General features: G+C 39.2%; 3 protein-coding genes across 3 annotated transcripts; 2 read left to right on the top strand and 1 right to left on the bottom strand.

The window, feature by feature from the left end:
* Positions 1–701: 701 nt before the first annotated feature.
* On the bottom strand, positions 702–3,934 carry c16h9orf16 (chromosome 16 C9orf16 homolog). The gene is made up of 2 exons (XM_034895690.1): positions 3,539–3,934; positions 702–2,400 (listed from the first exon to the last, which is right to left on the bottom strand). The coding sequence occupies exons 1-2, from the start codon at positions 3,615–3,617 to the stop codon at positions 2,159–2,161; spliced, it is 321 nt and encodes a 106-aa protein (XP_034751581.1). The 5' UTR covers positions 3,618–3,934; the 3' UTR covers positions 702–2,158.
* A 644-nt stretch (positions 3,935–4,578) lies between these two features.
* surf2 (surfeit 2) lies at positions 4,579–6,837 on the top strand. Its single transcript, XM_034895688.1, has 6 exons — positions 4,579–4,794; positions 4,926–5,077; positions 5,235–5,338; positions 5,973–6,158; positions 6,334–6,473; positions 6,587–6,837. Exons 1-6 carry the CDS (start codon positions 4,720–4,722, stop codon positions 6,674–6,676), a joined length of 747 nt encoding a protein of 248 aa, XP_034751579.1. The 5' UTR covers positions 4,579–4,719; the 3' UTR covers positions 6,677–6,837.
* A 2,121-nt stretch (positions 6,838–8,958) lies between these two features.
* surf4 (surfeit 4) lies at positions 8,959–18,136 on the top strand. Its single transcript, XM_034895687.1, has 6 exons — positions 8,959–9,210; positions 12,463–12,649; positions 13,430–13,506; positions 13,592–13,635; positions 16,208–16,394; positions 17,139–18,136. Exons 1-6 carry the CDS (start codon positions 9,163–9,165, stop codon positions 17,403–17,405), a joined length of 810 nt encoding a protein of 269 aa, XP_034751578.1. The 5' UTR covers positions 8,959–9,162; the 3' UTR covers positions 17,406–18,136.
* Positions 18,137–19,599: the final 1,463 nt, after the last annotated feature.

Here is a 19,599-nt window from a genome sequence, read left to right as displayed (position 1 = left end):
ATAGGGATTGGGACACACTGAGGTAAAATTCTAAAAGCTAAATGCTGTCATTTTATGACATGAATTTTCTAAACATGGGAGACAAAAATTAGTAAAAATTGATCACCCCACTTGCAATTGAAAATCTGATTAATTTACCTTCTATTACTATTAAAATCACTGTCATTGCTTCTGACCCCTAAACAAACAGTGTCCAGGCTTTTTAAATGAGGCTGGTTTTAATAAAAGGTATTTGTTATTGGTAGTATTGTTTAGAGTTTGAGCCGGTGGCAACTTTTGGTTAAAAGGGTACTTTGTCTTGAGTGTTGAGCAGTGCTGAATCTTGAATTTCGTCATAGCTTTGTTCAGGGCTTTTGATTATCCTTATGTTTTATTTATTTATTTTGAGACGTGTTCAAGTTGATGCCGTGTTTGGGGCACAGAAGTCAGCAGCTGTGGCCTTCTCACTGAAATAGTGCCGGCAATGGGAAGTTCTTTTGCACAATGAAGAGTTTCAAGTGTGTTGGGATTCAACACAATCTGTAGGAGCTGATGTAGTAGTGAACACATGTTTAAAACATCTGTAACATCTGCACAGTCATTTGAAAGAAAAATTTGAAAAAAAAGTGTGTCAATCAAGGCAGGTATATGCTGCATGAAAATATGTAACTTTTTTTGTTCTTGCTTGGTGTTGAAGATCTTCAGAGGATTCATACAGACTCAGCTCAAAATGTATAAAGATAAAAGCATTTGCATTTAATGGATTGTGTTGGCATAACAGTGATTTTATACAAAATCATGTTTGTCACAATCCCATTTACATTTGCTAGTTTGCCTACATTCAAAATATGGTTTCTTTCATTTCCATGGAGATACAAAGCTGTTAGTGGTAGCTGCTTGTTTCCTCCGGTTTACCATTGCATTATTTTTTTCCTATACACTGGACAGATGGAATCAGTTGAGTTAATGCAAGGAGGATAACCCATGAAGTGTCTGTAGGTATTTATTGTAGCAAGTTGTCCTTGCAAACTTTAAACTGATTTTAAGCAGCAATCACATGCAGTAGATTATCTAGTTTTAGATTATACAAATGTATAACTTTGGTTTCAGCAGTCGCAAGGCTTAATTTGTGTTTTCTGGAAACATTTTTCATTGTATGTATTAGAAAAAGATTTTAAACCACAAAAGTGGTTGGCTGTCGCATGTAGCAACTCTTGTAGTTATGGTGGCGAGTGTCACATGATTAGTTCTAGCTGAAAGAACGAGACACAATGGCTTTGAGAACGGAAGGAAGCAGGAGATAAAAGGAGATGTAAAAGATCATTTCAAACAAAGCGGTTTGTTATTTTTATTCAGCTACTGACTAAATGAAGGTAAACAAACATGTTTTCTAACTGCTGGAAGTTTTATGTACTTTTGTTTTGTTTCATTTTAATTTATATTAAAATGTGACGATTCCCAGACTTTGTGGCCAACACTTAACACACACAAACACTTACCAGCTCACTTATCCTTAACAGATTAATAATGAAAAGGACAGCAGATCGACAGTTATGCTGCAGATCAAACATTAATACACTGGAAGACAGCTGTAGAGTTGTTAATTTACGTCTTATGATAAAACAAACATGAACTGCCATACAAGCTATTACAAAGCTCAATCTCAACACCAACACACTGCACGGACATTTGACGATGCCCCTATCGGCCATGAGGACATACTGAATATAATGGGCGAGTCTGGGGTAAAGTGTTTGACAGGATGGGTCAACATAGATACCAGCATGTTACGCTGGTGTTCGGCATGTGCATCCGCTATTCTTTAAATGTCTTCTTTTATGCTGGCTTTAGAATTTGTTCTGTGATGTCCCACCAAAAAGAGATTTGACTGCAATAGTCCCAGGTGACTAAGGTGTGAAACTTGTTTGAGAAGCTGCTAGAGATCAAGAAACTCCAATCTGCCCATGAAACAAACATTAGCACATCACAGTTCAGAGGAACAACTAGATCGAGTTCAGTGGTAGAGGAGAAACTAAATATCACATCTGCTGATTCAATTCACAGAACAAATTGATGGGCGACATAGATCAGGGGTCATTAGTTCAACAGATAAAAGGTAAGAAGTTGAGTCAACTTTAATAAATATTTCCATCCCTGTATTATGCTGAACTCCCCTCCCTTATTTGCAATCTCCATTGTCCTTGTTCAAGTATTCCTTGCTGGTTGAGGAGGAGTCCCCGTCTGCAGGACTATGCTCCTCCTGGCTCTGGGAACCCAGCAGTTGGGCCCTGAACTCCAGCCGGGCTTGCCGGTTCGACTCCAGAAGTTCGTGCAGTTTGCCATTAAGTGAATCATTCCGATCTTCCAAGTTATCAAGATAGGAGTTGATCTGATCCAGCATGGAGTTGATGGCTTCATACTCTGTGGATTTGCAGCGAGAGTTGAGTCATTTCTAGCCGAGTTGTACAGTAAAGAGTTTTTGGTCTTAAAACGTACAAGATGTACAAAAGGATTTCATTATATCCCAATACCCCCATTATTTTAGACATGTTTAATGCTGTCAAATTACTCAATTTTGACTTACTATAACTATCAGTTACTGTATGATCTAATGTGTAAAAGGCAACCTAAATCAGAGGTACAGTATGCTTTTCTTAACATTAAATATTCAGCTTTTCCAGTCATAACAAATCCCTAGGATGAAATGATCTACAAATCAGAGAAGATGTAACCTGTGTTACAAAAATAACTGTAAATGGGTATTAAAAGACAATACTTTAGACAACTTCATAAACAACTAAATCTCAAGAAATAATCAAATGTGGAATCATACTGCTTTTTTAGGCTGTTAAAAGCATATACTAAAAGCTTGCTGATATTATCAGTGCATTTCCAAACAAAATTCCCATCTATTTTTAACAGTACTATTTGAAGAAAGATCTCAAGCTGCAAATTAGATACAGCCCTGATGTTATCTGGAGATACGGAGCCTTGCAACAAAATCGCTCTCAACTGTATGTGTGAATTTGCAGTTGAATAACAATAAAGTCTTGCAAAGTCTATCTTGAATATGCTGAAGAATCATAATTAGATTATTGCCAAAAAAGGTTTTCACTTGCATTGAATTTGCATTGGTGTGATTGGTGCAAACAATGAACATATGCAATAGAATACAATGAACAATGGAACAAAGTACTGCAACAGTTAAAACCAAAAAATGTAATATAATATGTAAAATATACTATGACAAATATGTATAGCATAGTTTAAGGCTGTGTACGGTGTTGGGTTTAGTAATCTGGAATGTACAAAAGTATAAATACAATACAGAGATCTCCACAGATAGCAAACAACTACTGCTTTCAATTTTAGAGTGTAAAATTACCGTTATTATACTGGGGCAGATATAGTTAGCTAAGTCCAACATATAACGTGTTACCATACATCAGCTGGAGGTGTCATGTGACTTTAATGAACAAAGATCACTAGCATTGCACATTGCTATAATAGTGTGCGAGTAAGCACCGATGACTATAAATTAACACATTAGCACTTATACCTTCGTCCTCGAATTGATCTTCGTCGTTGATAATACCATCGTCAATTGGGATGTTTGGATCTCCATTTGGTCCAGACATTATTTAACTTTAAACCTTCACGTTTATTACTTTAAAATAGTTAACTGTTAACTCGTAACTGTATGCTGTTAGGCTAGCTAGCTAGCTGGGATGCCTGGTAAATAGCATTAACCAACTAACAAGCAAAAGTTAAAATTCAGCAAAATGAGAGAACAAGTTCACCGTTAAATGTCTAATTTTACGTTATCTTCTTCTTGCTCTTCGGATCTGTATTGGCGGTTGGCAAACCGTTGTTGTCAGACAGTTTGGTTAAATATAGCTAGCTACAGGCTCCAGAAGGAAGCTTAACAAATGTATCGTCAGATAAAGGGATGCATCATGGGGGAAACTTGGGCGGGGTTGGACTATTATATCAAAGATTGTTGTAGTAACAAGAAAGAGTACTCATACCATGCTGATAACTTCATGAGTAGCTGAGTTAAAAGTATATATACAAAACTACACCTCAGAAAATATTTAAAGCATTTTTACGTTACTATTACTAGTGCCCGTTTTACAGCAACGTCAAGTTTTTTATTTAAAGTTTCTTTCATCCCACCGCAGCTTACTTATCGACTACAATTCTGGTTTCCGCAGAGTTGAACAGAGTGGGCTCTCAGTTTTATTCTCCAGCTCTCTGATTCGGAGCTGTCAGAGTCAGCTGATTTAACGCACCTGACTTAAGCCAATTTAAGTTTATTTTTGCATTCTATAGACACGTGTTGAGGTTACTGTTTATAGGCATACATACTATACAAAATACATTTGATGTCTGTTTCATAGCAGATTTATCATTTATTTGCGCATTTATCTAATTCAATCAGCTTTCCTGCGAGCTTACTGAAACCTCAAGCTTTACTCGGTTTAACGACACTTAAATTGATTTAATCGAAGGGTCGAGTTTGACGAATACCACAAAGGTAGTAAGGTAAGCTGCATGCTTTCGTCTAAGCTGACCTTCCCATAGACAGTTAAAGAAGGACCTTCCTGAAGTTGGTCACTGGATGGCGCTAAAACATCATGCAACAGAGTCTGCGCCTTCCACCCACGTGTAGTCGTTTTCCTGGAAGGGGGTGGCCTGCTCAACGCGCACTGAAAGACTTGTTTTGAAGTGTTTTAAGCTATGGATGAATTACCTACGGACCTCAAAGCCTTTCTTCTTAAGCACCCTTTTCTTCATCTTACAGACGGCAAAAAGGTTAGCGAGCTAATGACGTCACATTACATGAAACACTGTCGTTTAATTTGATGCTAACCACATTGCTAACTATCTCACAAGCCATATACTTTTAAGTGTTGTGATGGCGCCCTCTTTTCATTTGTTTCCAGATCAAATGCACTCTGAACGGCCATGAGTTGCCATGCAACCTGGCGGAGCTGGAGAAGTTCACTAAAGGGAAGAAGTATGAGAAACTTAGTGCTACAGCAGAGTTCAACTACAGCCAGTATGAACCACACGTCGTATCAAGCACAAAACAACCGTAAGGGGACTCTTTCTTACCATTTTGCAAGATAGACACGTACGTTACTTGTATTACTTGCATAGACCTTTCTCACTGTGAAATGGGCTGAATGTGTGAAGCCAATCAGGACATCTGTGTGTAATATGTTTTCTGACGTCTCTTTTCTGTTTTACAGCAATCAGCTCTTCTGTAAGCTGACCCTCAGACACCTCAACCGGCAGCCGCATCATGTCCTAAAACATGTGAACGGGAAACGCTTCAAGAAAGCCCTCTCTAAATGTCAGTGTTTCATACATATTATGACGTAGTGGGTTTAGTATGCCTTTTGAACATTTGGGATGTTATACAACCTAGGCCTAAGTCACGGACTCTTACTGGTATACTCATTAATCAGGACGAAAATTAAAGCTGTCTGCTGATTAAAAATGTATCTCCATGGTAACCCTTATCTGTTGAAAATAATCTTCCCAATCTGCTTGACCAACGTTTTCATACATTTTGGGATTTTGTTGAATGCAGTAAATTCTACACACCCAGATTCGATTTTCTTAAGGCAAGTATAACCCGATAACCCTGCCATCTCCACACCATCAAGGCAGGTGTCTAGTCACAATATTCACGTAAAGTTTTGATTTCACCATGATCGATTATTTACACTGTTGTGTTGATTGTGTTCTTATTAGTGTTGCCATTGTATCTTGGTCCTTTAAAACTCTTTGATGGTATCACCAAACTTCGGTCACAGCATTCTTCATGGAGCTAAATGTTTTCCAGCAATGACACGTTCAAATCAAATCAGAAACCATAAGTGTTCTATCAGTATTATCCATATGCAGTCCAAATAATACACCACAGATATGTTGGACAATTCCCACTATCAGTTTGATTACTGACATGTCTCATTCTGCTCTAGATGAAGAGTGCGTGAAGCAAGGGATGGAATATGTTCCTGCCAGACTCAAACAGAAAAGGCCCAAAGACATCCGAGAGGAGGTCAATTGGGGGAAGCCCTCAAAACACGGCAACAACGCATTCGAACCCTCATCCAGTGACGAGGATCACAGTGACTCAGAAGACAGCATGAGTGACCTCTACCCTTGTCAGTATCCTGGGTGCACAAAGTGTAGACATCTTTGTCAACTTTTATTATAAGGGCTGTTATGTCTAACTGTATGTCATTGAGTTTGCAGGATTTCACTCCAGGTAAAACCTAGTGAATTTATTATGGCTTGTAGGATAGCAGTTTTACTTTGCTGTTTCATATGTTCCCACAGCCACAATATTCACTTTAAAAAACGAGGGGGAAGAAAGTATGGAGGGTGGCAAGAATGAGGAGGAGGAGGAGGATGACTTCCAAACAGATGAAGACGAGGAAATGGAACTGGATAAGCCCGTTCTGCAGAAACGCAAGAAGGTCTGTCAAAATGGGATTTTTTTTTGAATTTGTTGAATAAAATCAACTTTAATAGCTTGCACTAATAGAATATTTTCTTGATTGATGTTAAAGCGGTCATTTTTGTCTTTTAGGTTCAGGGCGGTGGTTTTCAGAAGAAATTCAGAAATAAAAACTGGAAATCAGGCCGAAAGAAACCTGGAAAAGTGCCAAATGGAAAATAAAAACTGAAACCTTTTTACATGTAGCATACCTGGTAATTTATCAGGGAGCAACGCTGCACTTCCAGTTAGTAGTGTTCCTTTCTGAGCCAGCCCGACCTTTATAAAGGTGAACATCCCTTCGATCTTCTCATATCTTCTGCATATGAAAGGTTGCCTGTTTTCCGCATCATTTGACTGGATAAGTTGTATTGTCTGGTTTGCAACCATGTGTGATTGTTTAAAATACATCTCAAGTTGGATTTGCAAACATTGTCTGTCTTTTCTTTACCATCATTGACTATGGAATGGATGGAAAGGAGAGACCTTTAAGACAGTAACTCTTGCAGGCTGTAAACATCATTTGACAGAAAAATGCTATCCATAAAAAGCATTTTATAAATTGTCAACTTTCCAAGAAAGGCGTTGCAGACTGATTTGCATCTACTTTTGGTATATTGCATAATATTTTAAAATTTATTTCACTGTTTGATAAACAGAGTGGGTGTAGACATTTCTCACACAGAGGACTATACAAGAAAAGTATAGCATGGAAAATAACCACCCTACTTCGTAGTAGCAGGTCATTGCTGATGTAGCTTACATACAGTTTTGACGGCTACATCAGCAATTTCATGACAGACTGTCGAGAGGCTTATATTCTGTAGACAACAGCTCATCCAGGGCCTTAATGAGCGTTTTCACCCAGTATGGACAGATTAGTTAGACTATTATTACTTTGCGGCTCCAACCAGTCACTGCAACAAGTTCCTTGCTGATGTATTGTTCTAATTTAATGTGTAATTTTCTACTTCTGAAATATCTTGTGTAACTGCAACGTTGCGCGTTTATTTCCTCTTCCCTTTGCCTCTATAAATGTTTAGTGCCAGTCATGTTTACTGTGCAAAACATGAAGTACTTAATGCATTTAGATAACAGCTGACATGGTGTACAATGAATCACTGTATGTGAAATTATCAATTTCTTTTAATGCAAGGCTAACCGAGTGTACACGTGTTTAAAGAATTTCTCAAGATCTCGACAAATTAACATGCCATGTGGCACCTTTTACACCTCCGTCCCATTTCCCTTTACATATCTCTGTTCTCTCATGGCAGTTATGTTCCTTATCCTCCCACCAACATCATCTCAGTCACCGGCAACAAATCTGAGTAAAAAAGAAGCACTCATAGTTCGCTGAAGGCAAAAAGTTGATAAACATTGGTGGTACAATTAATAAAGTGATTTGACCTTTGTAGATATTGTAAATGGGTCAAAAGAAGGAGTTCTCTCTCTCTCTGCCAGAATGGTGACAGGACACGAGGGGGCACTGAACGGTTTATTGAGATGCAAATTATTTGAAATTTATTTCACTTTCATCAGATTTATTTTCAACCCACCTGAACACCTTCAGTATGGTAAATTATGGACAGATGTGTTGGACAGTGCTCTCCATCATAAAACCCCCAAATGAGGGTGTATCTTTTTCTTCATGCCCCCAGTAAAGTTTCAGAGAAACATAGACACTGTTGGTTTTCTTTTAAGTTCTTACTCGTGTGTATGCACTTTGTTTTTTAGGCAGTTTGTTTGTGTAAATCATTTAGTTTGTGGAAGTTGTAGATTGATAGATTGCGATTAAGTAGTTCAACCCAATAGCAAAAATAATCCTGTCATAATTTTGCAAGTAAAAGTCAGAAGTGCATTCAAATTCTGATTGAATGATGAATCATAATTTGAATGCACAGTGCGAGTTTCCAAGTTGGTTTTCACATACATAACCATATCCTATGCATAAACATGGCCTATACATAAACATAGGCCAAAGGATTTGGTATCTCGGTGCACAACAATAAACATAGAAGAAGGGGGGGGGCAACTACTACAAAAGCCAAGAATCATAAATAGAAACATTCACCCTAAAAATATATATTATATAATATATATATATATATATATAATATATATTAAAGGAGTAGCAGTTAACAAAATGTGCTTTGGTCCTAATTTTCTTTAAATAAAGAATTCATTAAATCATTATAAGAAACAAGAGGATTGCACATCTGTCAAAAAAGTGACTAAAGACTATCCATATAAACCTCAAAATCTGAGCGTGCAGCGTTTGTATGGATGAACATGAACTGTGACTTAAGGTTCATGGTCAAAAAAAAATAATTCGGATGAGGTGGAGAGTAAACTTGTGCTTCTTTTCCTGTGTAAAAGCCGTTAACAACGCTGGGTAGCTAGCGTTATGTCAAGCCCTGATCAGTAGTATACGTGGCATACAGCGGTTGCAGTACCATGTAGGGGGGCTCCGTCTCTCTCTCTCGTCAAATCGCGGGGCATTGTGGGGCGGAGGCGGCCTTTCTCTGAGTCCAGGCGATCGGGGAATCTACAAGTAAATAACGTTAACGGGGGGAGGAGCAGTCCAAGTGCAGCCTGCGAAAAAACCAACACATTAAAATAGTGTTGCGCTGAGCTTTAATTATTAAAACTCGTAATATTACACAAATATGGGACAGGAGGATCTCATGAACACAGCCGAAGACGTGGCGGACCAGGTAACTTCAATTTTAGCACGACACTTGTTAGCCGCTGTTAGCAGGTTAGCTGCTAACTAGTTCCTCTCATAATGAAGTAGGCTCTTGAGAGTCTACTCCAACGTTGTGACGCCTTTATTTATCGTTTTTACAAGTCCACAGTACATAGCTGACGGCATTAATACGACCCTAAATCAACGCTATAGCTAATTTATTTGTGTTTTGATTTGCAAGAGACATGGTAGAGGTGTTTGGTCCTGTCATGTGTCTCCAGATGGATTAGCTAGCATTATACTTAACACCGACAAAGTGAAACTGACATATGTTTGGGGAAGGCCACATTTAACAGGTATAAAAATGCATGCCTACATGATTATGCCAGCTATTTAGCTTGTCTGTATCCGTGTGGTTTATTAACCGTATCCCAGCCAGACAGCAGTTGTGAAATCACACAGCTTAGCTAGCCTTCCAAGTTATTGGCTAACATTCAGTAATATTGTGTAGCACCCTGGTTGTTTGGCATTGCTGGTGGCTTAGGGTTACAGAGTAGCTCTAAATCGAAGAAGCATTTTGCTTTCCTAAACTTGGCATCTTATGTGGCCTTGACCGAGGTTCCCCAGCATACAGTTTACCCAACAATTCGACGTGACCGTTCAATAAGTTACATGCAACAGCTGCCTCTATGTAACGTTAGTTACTGTTAGCTAGTTATGTCTTTCTTTCAGAGTTTTTGTTGCAAGCACAGATCTGTAAGATGCACAATGAGATATCAAGATCAGATAACAGGTCTGTGTATGACTCATGTTCCTATGTAGACTGTGAAAAAGCCCCAAAAGCTTGTTGTTTTTTGGCCTGACATGATGACAGATCATTTAAAAAGTCACTGTAGTCTGGCTTGTAAGAGGCATTTGCTGCTGTAGTGTTGTGTGTTGGATTCATGGCCTTGTGTTTTTGCAGGTCAGGCCAGATGTTTAATGTTTGCAATCTTCTTGGAAGAGTACTGTCAAAGTCTCTTCTAAAGGACTAAACATCAAGTCCTGGAGTCAGTTCTGTGTATGTTTATAGCAGCTGTGTTGACTGAACTCAAACCACATGCCAACAACTGCACCATTTCCCTAATGTATTTACAACTGATTTATTTCTACACTCCTATCAGTAATGCTGTGTATTGTAAAACGTGAACCTGAAATGTCCAGCTTTGTAAGAAGCTCTGCAAGGGCACATCACTCCACCTCACTTAGTGGTCCTGAGCTAACATGTTACTTTACACCTTACTTCACAAAATGGTCTATTTCTAGGCTGTTGCAGCGACCTCAGGCTTGTTAGGATTGGCTCCCAGTTCGTCCATTCATGTGTCACATAGCAGTCACAGTGGGAGTTGGTGCATGCTGATAGGCTGCCGAGCTCTGACAGTGCTGATGTGGACAGCTGAGTAGGCGGGGCATGGGGCAGGTCACTGCCCCTCTACTATGTCACTGTACTTTGTAAGGATCTGTTCATGAATTATGGTTGACAGAAGATTGTATTGTTTCTTTTCTTGTTTAAGTATTTAGCGTACTTCAACTCATAATAATACAATAAGCGTTTAGGGCTTTAACAGGGCGGCACAGCCCTGTTATTGTCTTGAGATTGGCGGACCACAACAAAACTCGTGGCCTGCACATAGTTCCTTGTTTACACTTGAAATCAATTAAGAACAGATCCAGTTGTATGATCAGTTATTAGATACGTGTAGCTTTTGCTACTGTAATATTAAACATGGTTAATCTGGGGGGGGGGGAGTACATCATGTACAGTATCATTTCTTTTTTTGTTTAAATATTTTATTGGGAAAAGTCATTGTAGCAGTTGTACTAAAACTATGATATGTCAGAAACTACCTGCAATTCTAAAAATGGATAAATGAAGAAAACAACTGATCTACGTTGTGTACTTACTTTATGCATTGCATTTACTTACTAAAACAAAGTAACAGGTGGCATGCCATTTGTCAATGCTTTTGGCATACTATATCTACATGGATCCACACTATTTGGCAATAGGACTTTGGGATATTTGTGAATGCAAAATTCAAGATTTCTTTATTGTCATACCACAGTACAATGTAGTATGAAACTACATGCAAAGTTCACAGCTTAAAAGAATACAGCAAAGAAACAATTACAAACACTGGTAAAAGTCGATTTATTAGTTATATGATTTTTTTTTAAATGCTTATATGGGTGTGAAGAGATGTAAAGTGCTAAAATATAAATATATATTATCTAAAAAAAACAAAAAAAAAAACTGAAAAATACAAATATCTAGATACATACAGTTGGGGAAAAAGTATAAATATCCATATTTAAAGTAAAATAGTGCAGTAGAGAATAAGATGCAGCCAGAACAGATACTAAGGTGCATTTCAAACAGATTCATTTGTACATGAATAGTATTCAGATTGATTGGACTGTTTTAGTGTGTTTCATTGTTTTAACAGTCTGACAGCAGTGGGGAAGAAGCTGTTTTTGAACCTTATAGTCCTTGCTCTCAGACTGCGGTACCTCCTGCCAGAGGGGAGGTGGGCAAACAGTCTGTGGCCAGGGTGAGTGGGGTCCTTGATGATGCTCTTAGCATTGGAGAGGCATCTTTTCTGGGCCAGCTCCTGAATGGTTGACAGAGTAGTCCCAATAGTCCGCTCAGCCATCCTCACCTCTCTGCTCAGCGCCTTTCTCTCTGTGGCGTTACAGTTCCCAAACCAGAGTAAAAAAAATGTTGCTGCTCAGAACACTTTCAGTGGTGCCACTGTAGAAAGTGGTCAGGATGGATGGGCTGAGGTCGGCCCTCTTGAACCGCCGCAGGAAGTGCAGACGCTGGTGTGCCTTTATGGTGAGGGAGGTCCCAGGACAGGTTGTCAGCCATGTGAACCCCCAGGAACTTTGTGTGTCTATCTCAGGCAGCAATTACAGTTAATGACTACTGTTTTGACATTCACTTAGCATTGCAATTGCATTCAAATCACCCTATAATTGACAATGGAAATACTTATTAGTAGCAGTCCTGATGACTTCTTGTTTTTTCCATTATTTAGACTCTGAGATCTTTTTTGAGTAGCAGCAGGTCAGAACATTGTTGGGGTTTATGGGAATTTTGTTTAAATGTAGTATGTGTTACAGCTTGGTAACCTAGTAATGTTTTTTCTCAGTTATGCTGTTGTAAGCTGTTGTTGCACTTCAAGCCATCCTTTTTCTTGCCAATCACTCATTTCTCCTATTCTTTCCCTCTGTTGCCCAGTTCCTGCGGGTAACCAAACAGTACCTGCCCCACCTGGCACGTCTCTGTCTCATCAGCACCTTCCTGGAAGACGGCATCCGCATGTGGTTCCAGTGGAATGAGCAGAGAGACTACATTGAGGCAACCTGGAGCTGTGGGTACTTCCTGGCTACCTGCTTCGTGCTGCTTAACTTGATAGGACAGCTGGGTAAGTAAATGGGAGGCAGTGCACCATCAGGTCTAGACGAGATGAGTCGACTCATATTTTACTGTAGTAGGAAGTTACATGTTTTTGTAGTTATTGACTCATAATTTAGTGCAAATATATGAAAAGTCTGCTCAGTGCATCTCAGACCCATTGTGTCTGCAGTTCGCAACAAGTTGTGCAATAGCTACTAAACACAGTGAACTTCACTTATGGGTAATAAACCATCATGCTGATTAGAGAGGTCAGGGGAGACTGACAAGACTTGTTGAACGAGGCCAAGAGGCGGCCCACTTGTCCATGAATCAGTTCAGTATTGCAGCGTGTGCTTAAATGTATCCCTGAGCTCTTTGAACTTTGAAGCAGATGGGCTGGAATAGCGGAAATTTGCACACTGCACACCAATGAAGGCATCACCCAAAATATAGCGGAAGGCATAAAACATCAAGTTGTTGTTAGGTTTCATTCTTGATTCACGTTAGAGCCAGAATATGAAGCTCCATATGGTAATGAGATAGCATGACAGGTGAAGTTTGAAAATTTGCACTAGCTGTATTATTAGTCTTTTGGCAGAGAAAGCAGTAAATAAGCCTTAAACAGCATTGGCAAGTAAAATGTGTTGTTTTACTCAAATGACATTACTCACATGACATTACTGATTACTGATAATTATGATTAATTCAGGTAACATAACAAATTATGATGCTATTTGTTATGGTGAAGAATAAAACTATGTGTGTTGCAGCCACAATAACTGTAACTTTGTTGTGTTTGTCCAAACAGGTGGCTGTGTCCTCATCCTCAGTAGAAATTTTGTACAGTATGCCTGCTTTGGATTATTTGGCATCATAGCGCTACAGGTGAATTCAATCATAATGACATTTTTAACGTACACAACCATTATGTCTTTGTATCTGATCTGGAATTTCTTTTTCCCCCCACCAGACTGTTGCATACAGCATTTTATGGGACCTCAAATTTTTGATGAGGTAAGTGTCACTCTGTGTAGGTTTTTCTTCTGTTTTTAAAAACTAAATTGTTAATCTCACACTGAGAGGTGGTTTCTGATATTTAGTTTGTAATTTCACTGCTTATGATCCTAGATAAAAAATATCTTAAAGGTGCAAAATGTAACACTGACAGCTAGTGTTTAAAATAGTTACTGCAGTGCAAATTCAAAACACTGGAAAGAGTCGTTGTCCCCTCCTCCCCAGACTCAAAGTTCCCGGAGGTTGCCAAGCTGAGACCGCAGCATTCATAGTCTTGCTGTGCCAGACCTCCCTTCAAAGCACGCTGAAGGAGCATCCACAACAATGCTAACGTTAGATTCTGGCTACACTGACAGTCATAGAAGCCCGTTCTCACACGGAGCTTCTATAGAAATACTTAGAGTTATTCTTAGAATTACGGTAGGAACGGCTAAAACACACCAACCTCGCTGTCCTCTCCACCCGAGGGACATACACACTCCCTAAGCTTAGAATTACAGTAGGAACCACTACAAATACCACTCCCTTTCCGCCCTCTCCACCTGACTGAATACACTATTGGCTTAGAATTACAGCAACAATCACTAAACACACTGCAAACTCACCGTCCTTTCTTCTCAATTTAACCCCCCCGGCTTAAAATAACTCACCGTTACAGCCTAGACATTATAAGACATGGCCAGCCTGCCTGGTCCTCCGGTAACGTTAGCCAGAAGTTAGCAGGGTTAGCATGGCGGCGTTAGCCATGACCAATCAGGATCATTTACTGGCAGTGTCTCAGTTTGTTTTTGCAGGTTACCAACTCATTGGTAGAGCGGGCGCCCATATATAGAAGTTTACTCCGGAGGACCTTTGCTGCATGTCATTCCCCCTCTCTCTCCCCTCTCATGTCTTCAGCTGTCCTGTCAAAAATAAAGGCCGAAAATGCCCAAAAATAATCTTTAAAAACATATTTGAAATGACATTAAATGCCCGTCCCATGTAGTCTTGATAAATTAGCCTGAAGCTAATGCTTACTTGTTGAGGAAGAAATTAGCCAACGTATTAGCGGTGTCCTTTTGGGCTCTAAGCTGTTTACATCTTTAAATACATCTCCAATATTTATCCGAGGTTTATTACGTCTCTGGTCACGCAACTATTAGAAACATGCCAGGTTTTTATAGGTTGGTAAAAGTTATCTCCGTTGATCGCTTTCATTTGTTTGGCCGCTTTCATGACTTTACTATTGTTACAGCAGTAGCGCGCTGGGTTTACGTTTTTACAGATATATCTGGGAACCCAGCCTGGCTGTCAAACTGGGCAGTAAATAAAAAAACACAGGCCCAAACACAAACAGAAATCCCCTCATGGAAAAAGGATAAAATACTGGCATTAGCATTGTGGGCAGAAAAAATAGTATTTAAACTTGGCATGTTTAGTTAATTTCTGATGATTATGGTAATTTGGGGATTTATTACATATTGGACCTTTTAATTAATTTGACAGCTTGTAGTGCTTTTTCTGCAGCAATAAAAAAAATTAAATTTTCATTTGTTATGGTCGTACATGAGCATCTCAGTTGTCAAGTAGACACCAACAATTACTGTGAACAAGACCTGTGATTTATTAAAACATTGACAGGCCAGATGAGAAATCCCTTATATACAGTGCTACATTGTAGTTTTTCTGTTTCTGCATTCTGTGTATTCTTACTGAATGATTTTTTTAATTTAGAGTCAGAGTGAACATAAACACAGAAGTTTTGCATGTGCAATCAATAAGTTGATAAAAGGATGACAATTTTGATTACTGATGATTTAAGTAATTTAAAACACCTGATTGAAAATTCCGAAAATTAAATAAGTTCTGTTGTAATTGTCATTTTACGACTAAGAGAGTAAGTAGTCTATGGAAAAAATAAACAAATATATTGATAATAACGTGTCCATATTATGCTTTTTGGCATTTTCTATTTTAATTATTGTGTTTTAAATCTTTGTTTTGCATGTTATAGGTCTACAAAGTGAAAAAGCCCGAAGTCCACCCCAAAGAGACTTACCATCTCCAACAAAAAACACTGTTCACAAACTTCTCCAAACAGCTCTATTGTAGTGCAGCCTTAACTTATGTGACGAACATGCGTCACTTTGTATCACATGTTATAATGCTCACCTAGTTGCTAGCACAGCACTCCCTCGCTCTGCCTCTGACTGGGCAGTAGTCCTTACCTAGGTACTGAGCATGTGCCACTCCCTAGAAGTTCAATGCTTCACTCTGTAGCTAAAACAGACAGCTCAACACTCATGGTGAAAAAAGGAGCTGGAGCATTGTGCACTACAACAGTTATATGAAAAAATTGAAAATTAAACCTATTCTGATATAACCTCTAAATACAATAATATGAACGCCTTAAGAACACGTGGTTGCAACCATAATGAGCATCCTCGTTCCAGTCAGTAGTGAGATCAGACGAGATTACAATTTGGCAATCAGCCTCAACAAACCTGAATTTACTGTATACACTCTGTGTTCCGATCATTTCTTTTTTCTGACGAGCACTTCCCAAAAATAACCATCCTCTCTCCTCTCGCAGAAACCTGGCCTTAGGAGGTGGTCTGCTCCTGCTGCTGGCCGAATCTCGTTCGGAAGGAAAGAGCATGTTTGCTGGAGTTCCCTCCATGGGAGAGAGTTCGCCAAAGCAGTACATGCAGCTGGGTGGTCGAGTGCTGCTAGTGCTCATGTTCATGACTCTACTGCACTTTGACTCCAACTTCTTCTCTGTGAGTACTGACAACAACCCTCATTCAACACTGATGGATATTTCACCATGAAGACCAATGCTATGCCACCACATACGAACACAAACATAATCCTAATTAGATTTAGACTTAAATGTGAAATTCAACCTTTTGGAAAATGCACTTATTTGCTTTCTTGTAGAGAGTTTATGCTAAAATAATATAATTTGCTATAGTTAGCTTGTAGACTGGAAGCGGGGGGGCAACGGCTAGCCGGGCTCTTTCCAATGGTAACAAAATCCACCTTAAAATTTAAAGTACAGTAAAATTGTCTTGTTTGTTTAATCTGTACAGTAAACAAAGTGTTGGGGATTTATGGGAGGGGTATATTCTGGAATAATTAGGAAGACACATAGAAGAAGTAGGTCTTATTTGCCTTTTTACCAATGTAGTAATTATATCCATGGTACTGATGATTATTTGTCAAATAAGTAACCCTACAACTTTTGTTGCGATATCAAGATAAATAGTCAACGCTATTGTGATATTTGATTTCCTTCATATCCCCCAGTTCTAATGCTACCCCTAAAAATAAATCAAAATTACTGTCATGCATTTTCCAGTGCACCACAACTTTTCAGCCGAGTTCTATTCATTTAAGTACTGCAGGTTTCTGCAAATGATCTTGCAGACTTTAAACTTGCATGTCAGTCGGTAGCCCACTTGTGATGACCACATACTGTAGAGTGCAAATGTTCACCCACCTACTTTAACATTCTTCCACAGATCCTGCAGAACATGGTTGGAACTGCACTCATCATCCTGGTGGCCATCGGCTTCAAAACCAAGCTGGCTGCGTTGACCCTCGTCGTGTGGCTTCTGGCCATCAACGTTTACTTCAACGCCTTCTGGACCGTCCCCGCCTACAAGCCCATGCATGACTTCCTCAAGTACGACTTCTTCCAGACCACCTCGGTCATCGGCGGCCTGCTGTTGGTGGTGGCACTTGGACCTGGTGGAGTGTCCATGGATGAGAAAAAGAAAGAGTGGTAGGCAAAGGGGGTTAAGATAAGAGGATTGCACAGCACCACTAACTTCCCCCACCGACTGGGACACTGACAAGACCCTCCCTCTCCTCCAGTTCCCCCCCGCCAGGGTACACTGTTTTTTTCTTCTTTTTTTGGCCAAATCCCTAGACACCACCTTATCAATATATGGACATTTTTTATATTTTCCTCCAAACTGCTGTTTTGGGTTTTTAGTTGAACATGTATCCTGTGCCAGATTTTTTTCTTGTACGTCTTCTTCTTCCATGACAAGAATAAAAAAGGCCCATGTATGTCATAGTGCAAGGTAAATAACTAATGAATGAAAAATGGAAGAAAAGATGCATTTGTTCTGCGTGCGGAAGGAATGGAAATAATTTATTGTATTTTATGGGTGTTGTACCATGAGTTATAATAGATTGGCGTTCATATTTTCTTAATAAAACTGGCAAATTGGATGGAGTGCAGCAGTTTGGGTCCCTCCCCCATGGATGCTGGTCTTTTTCTGCCGTTGGATCTTGGGAGTGTCTGAGACTTACTTGACATATCCAACATGGGCACTGATTTGACAGCAACTCACCTTGACTCTCCAGGTTTCATCTCCCCTCTTTTATTTTTTCTCTGACAACCTAGTCTTTAAATACATCTCTACACCTCTAATCTCAACTGACTCTTTTTCATGGGGGAGTCAAATGCGGGGGTGGGGCGGGAGGGCGACGTGTTCATTGTATACAAAGTGGTAGATTGCAGTCGTGCTTGATGGAAAATTTCGGCATCATTGTTAGCTCCGGACTTGTTATTGGGCACTTTGTACTGTACGTCTTTGGCAAATGCCTAACTAGTGAACTGTATATGATTGGGGGGGGGGGCAAAGATGACTTAACAAAGTCACTAGCCATCAGTGCATCAGAGCCTCAGTGTTTTTGCCCTGTACAAGAAAAATAAAAAATAGTTCCGTGTATTGAATTTCAGAACTTTATATTGTATTTTGATCATTTGGTATTTTGATTTTGAAAGTTTATGGTGAAGAAATAAAAATATAATGTCACTTCTCTCGGTCAAGGTTTTTAGCGCTCATGATGTTCTCAGAGACTGAAGGACATTGGTGAACCGGATACTGAAATTACCAAACGATCTTAGAATGAAGCGTGCAAGGGAGTAAGCAGTATATAAAGTCTTTGTGAGGAGCTGTTGGGTACAGAAAAGAGTACGAAAGGTTCAAAGACATTGTTTTGCCATACTGAATGAAACCTACATGAAACACACCCTTATGTTAGTGACACTGCAAGGTTTATTGCAATTCATCAGCAACATTTCATCATTTCAAGTCACATTGATAAAATAAGCTATGAAGATGGATGTTGGTGTCATGTAGCAGGTATGCTTGTGTGACTGCTGCCATGATGGGAAAACACTTGTTTTTGTGTGTGTTGTTTACACAGTTACCTGCTGAAAGACATTCTGATAAACTCAGCTATTTGAACATATAACTTTATAAATGAACTTAAATATACAGCTCTTACTATGAACTTTCATGAACTGACCAGGTACTCTATAAAAGGTTAGGATTAATGCAATTATGTAGACCTAATCAGGAAAGTGCCCCAAACTCACCTGGCATAATAGGTGAGTTATCACCTGTTAAAACAGGTGAGATATTACCTTTTATAAATAAATACAATGTTATTGTTCACTAGAATAAGTGTATTTATTGCACTAGTATGAATGTAATTATAACACGATCCAGGAGGTTTAGAGCACCATCCACAAGCCCAATGCTGGTAAAATATTCAAGTGGCTTGTAACCTATTGATTGGCTGGTAAACATTGGACAAAAAGTTAATTTTGAACCCTGTTTGTTTTTGAAGGACAGTCAACATATTGAAAATGTGGGGTCATTCAAACATTGTTGGACATATAATTTATACAATGTATACTGTTTATTGAAATTAAAATGTACACTGTTTTGTTTGTAACCACTACACACAGGCCTGAAATACACACACATGCTCAGGACCTGGCAGTGCCCAGGAGGTGAAGTGGCGTCTCTCACTCTGTACTTTGGTCTGTACGGGGACTTGAACCCTCCAGATCCCAAACCAACTCCCTATGGACTGCCACCCCCAGATATACAGTGGGTACGGAAAGTATTCAGACCCCTTTAAATTTTTCACTCTTTGTTTCATTGCAGCCTTTTTCCA

Source organism: Etheostoma cragini, chromosome 16, assembly GCF_013103735.1.
Source record: "Etheostoma cragini isolate CJK2018 chromosome 16, CSU_Ecrag_1.0, whole genome shotgun sequence".
Lineage (NCBI taxonomy): Eukaryota > Metazoa > Chordata > Actinopteri > Perciformes > Percidae > Etheostoma > Etheostoma cragini.
This window is presented reverse-complemented; position numbering and strand designations above follow the sequence as displayed.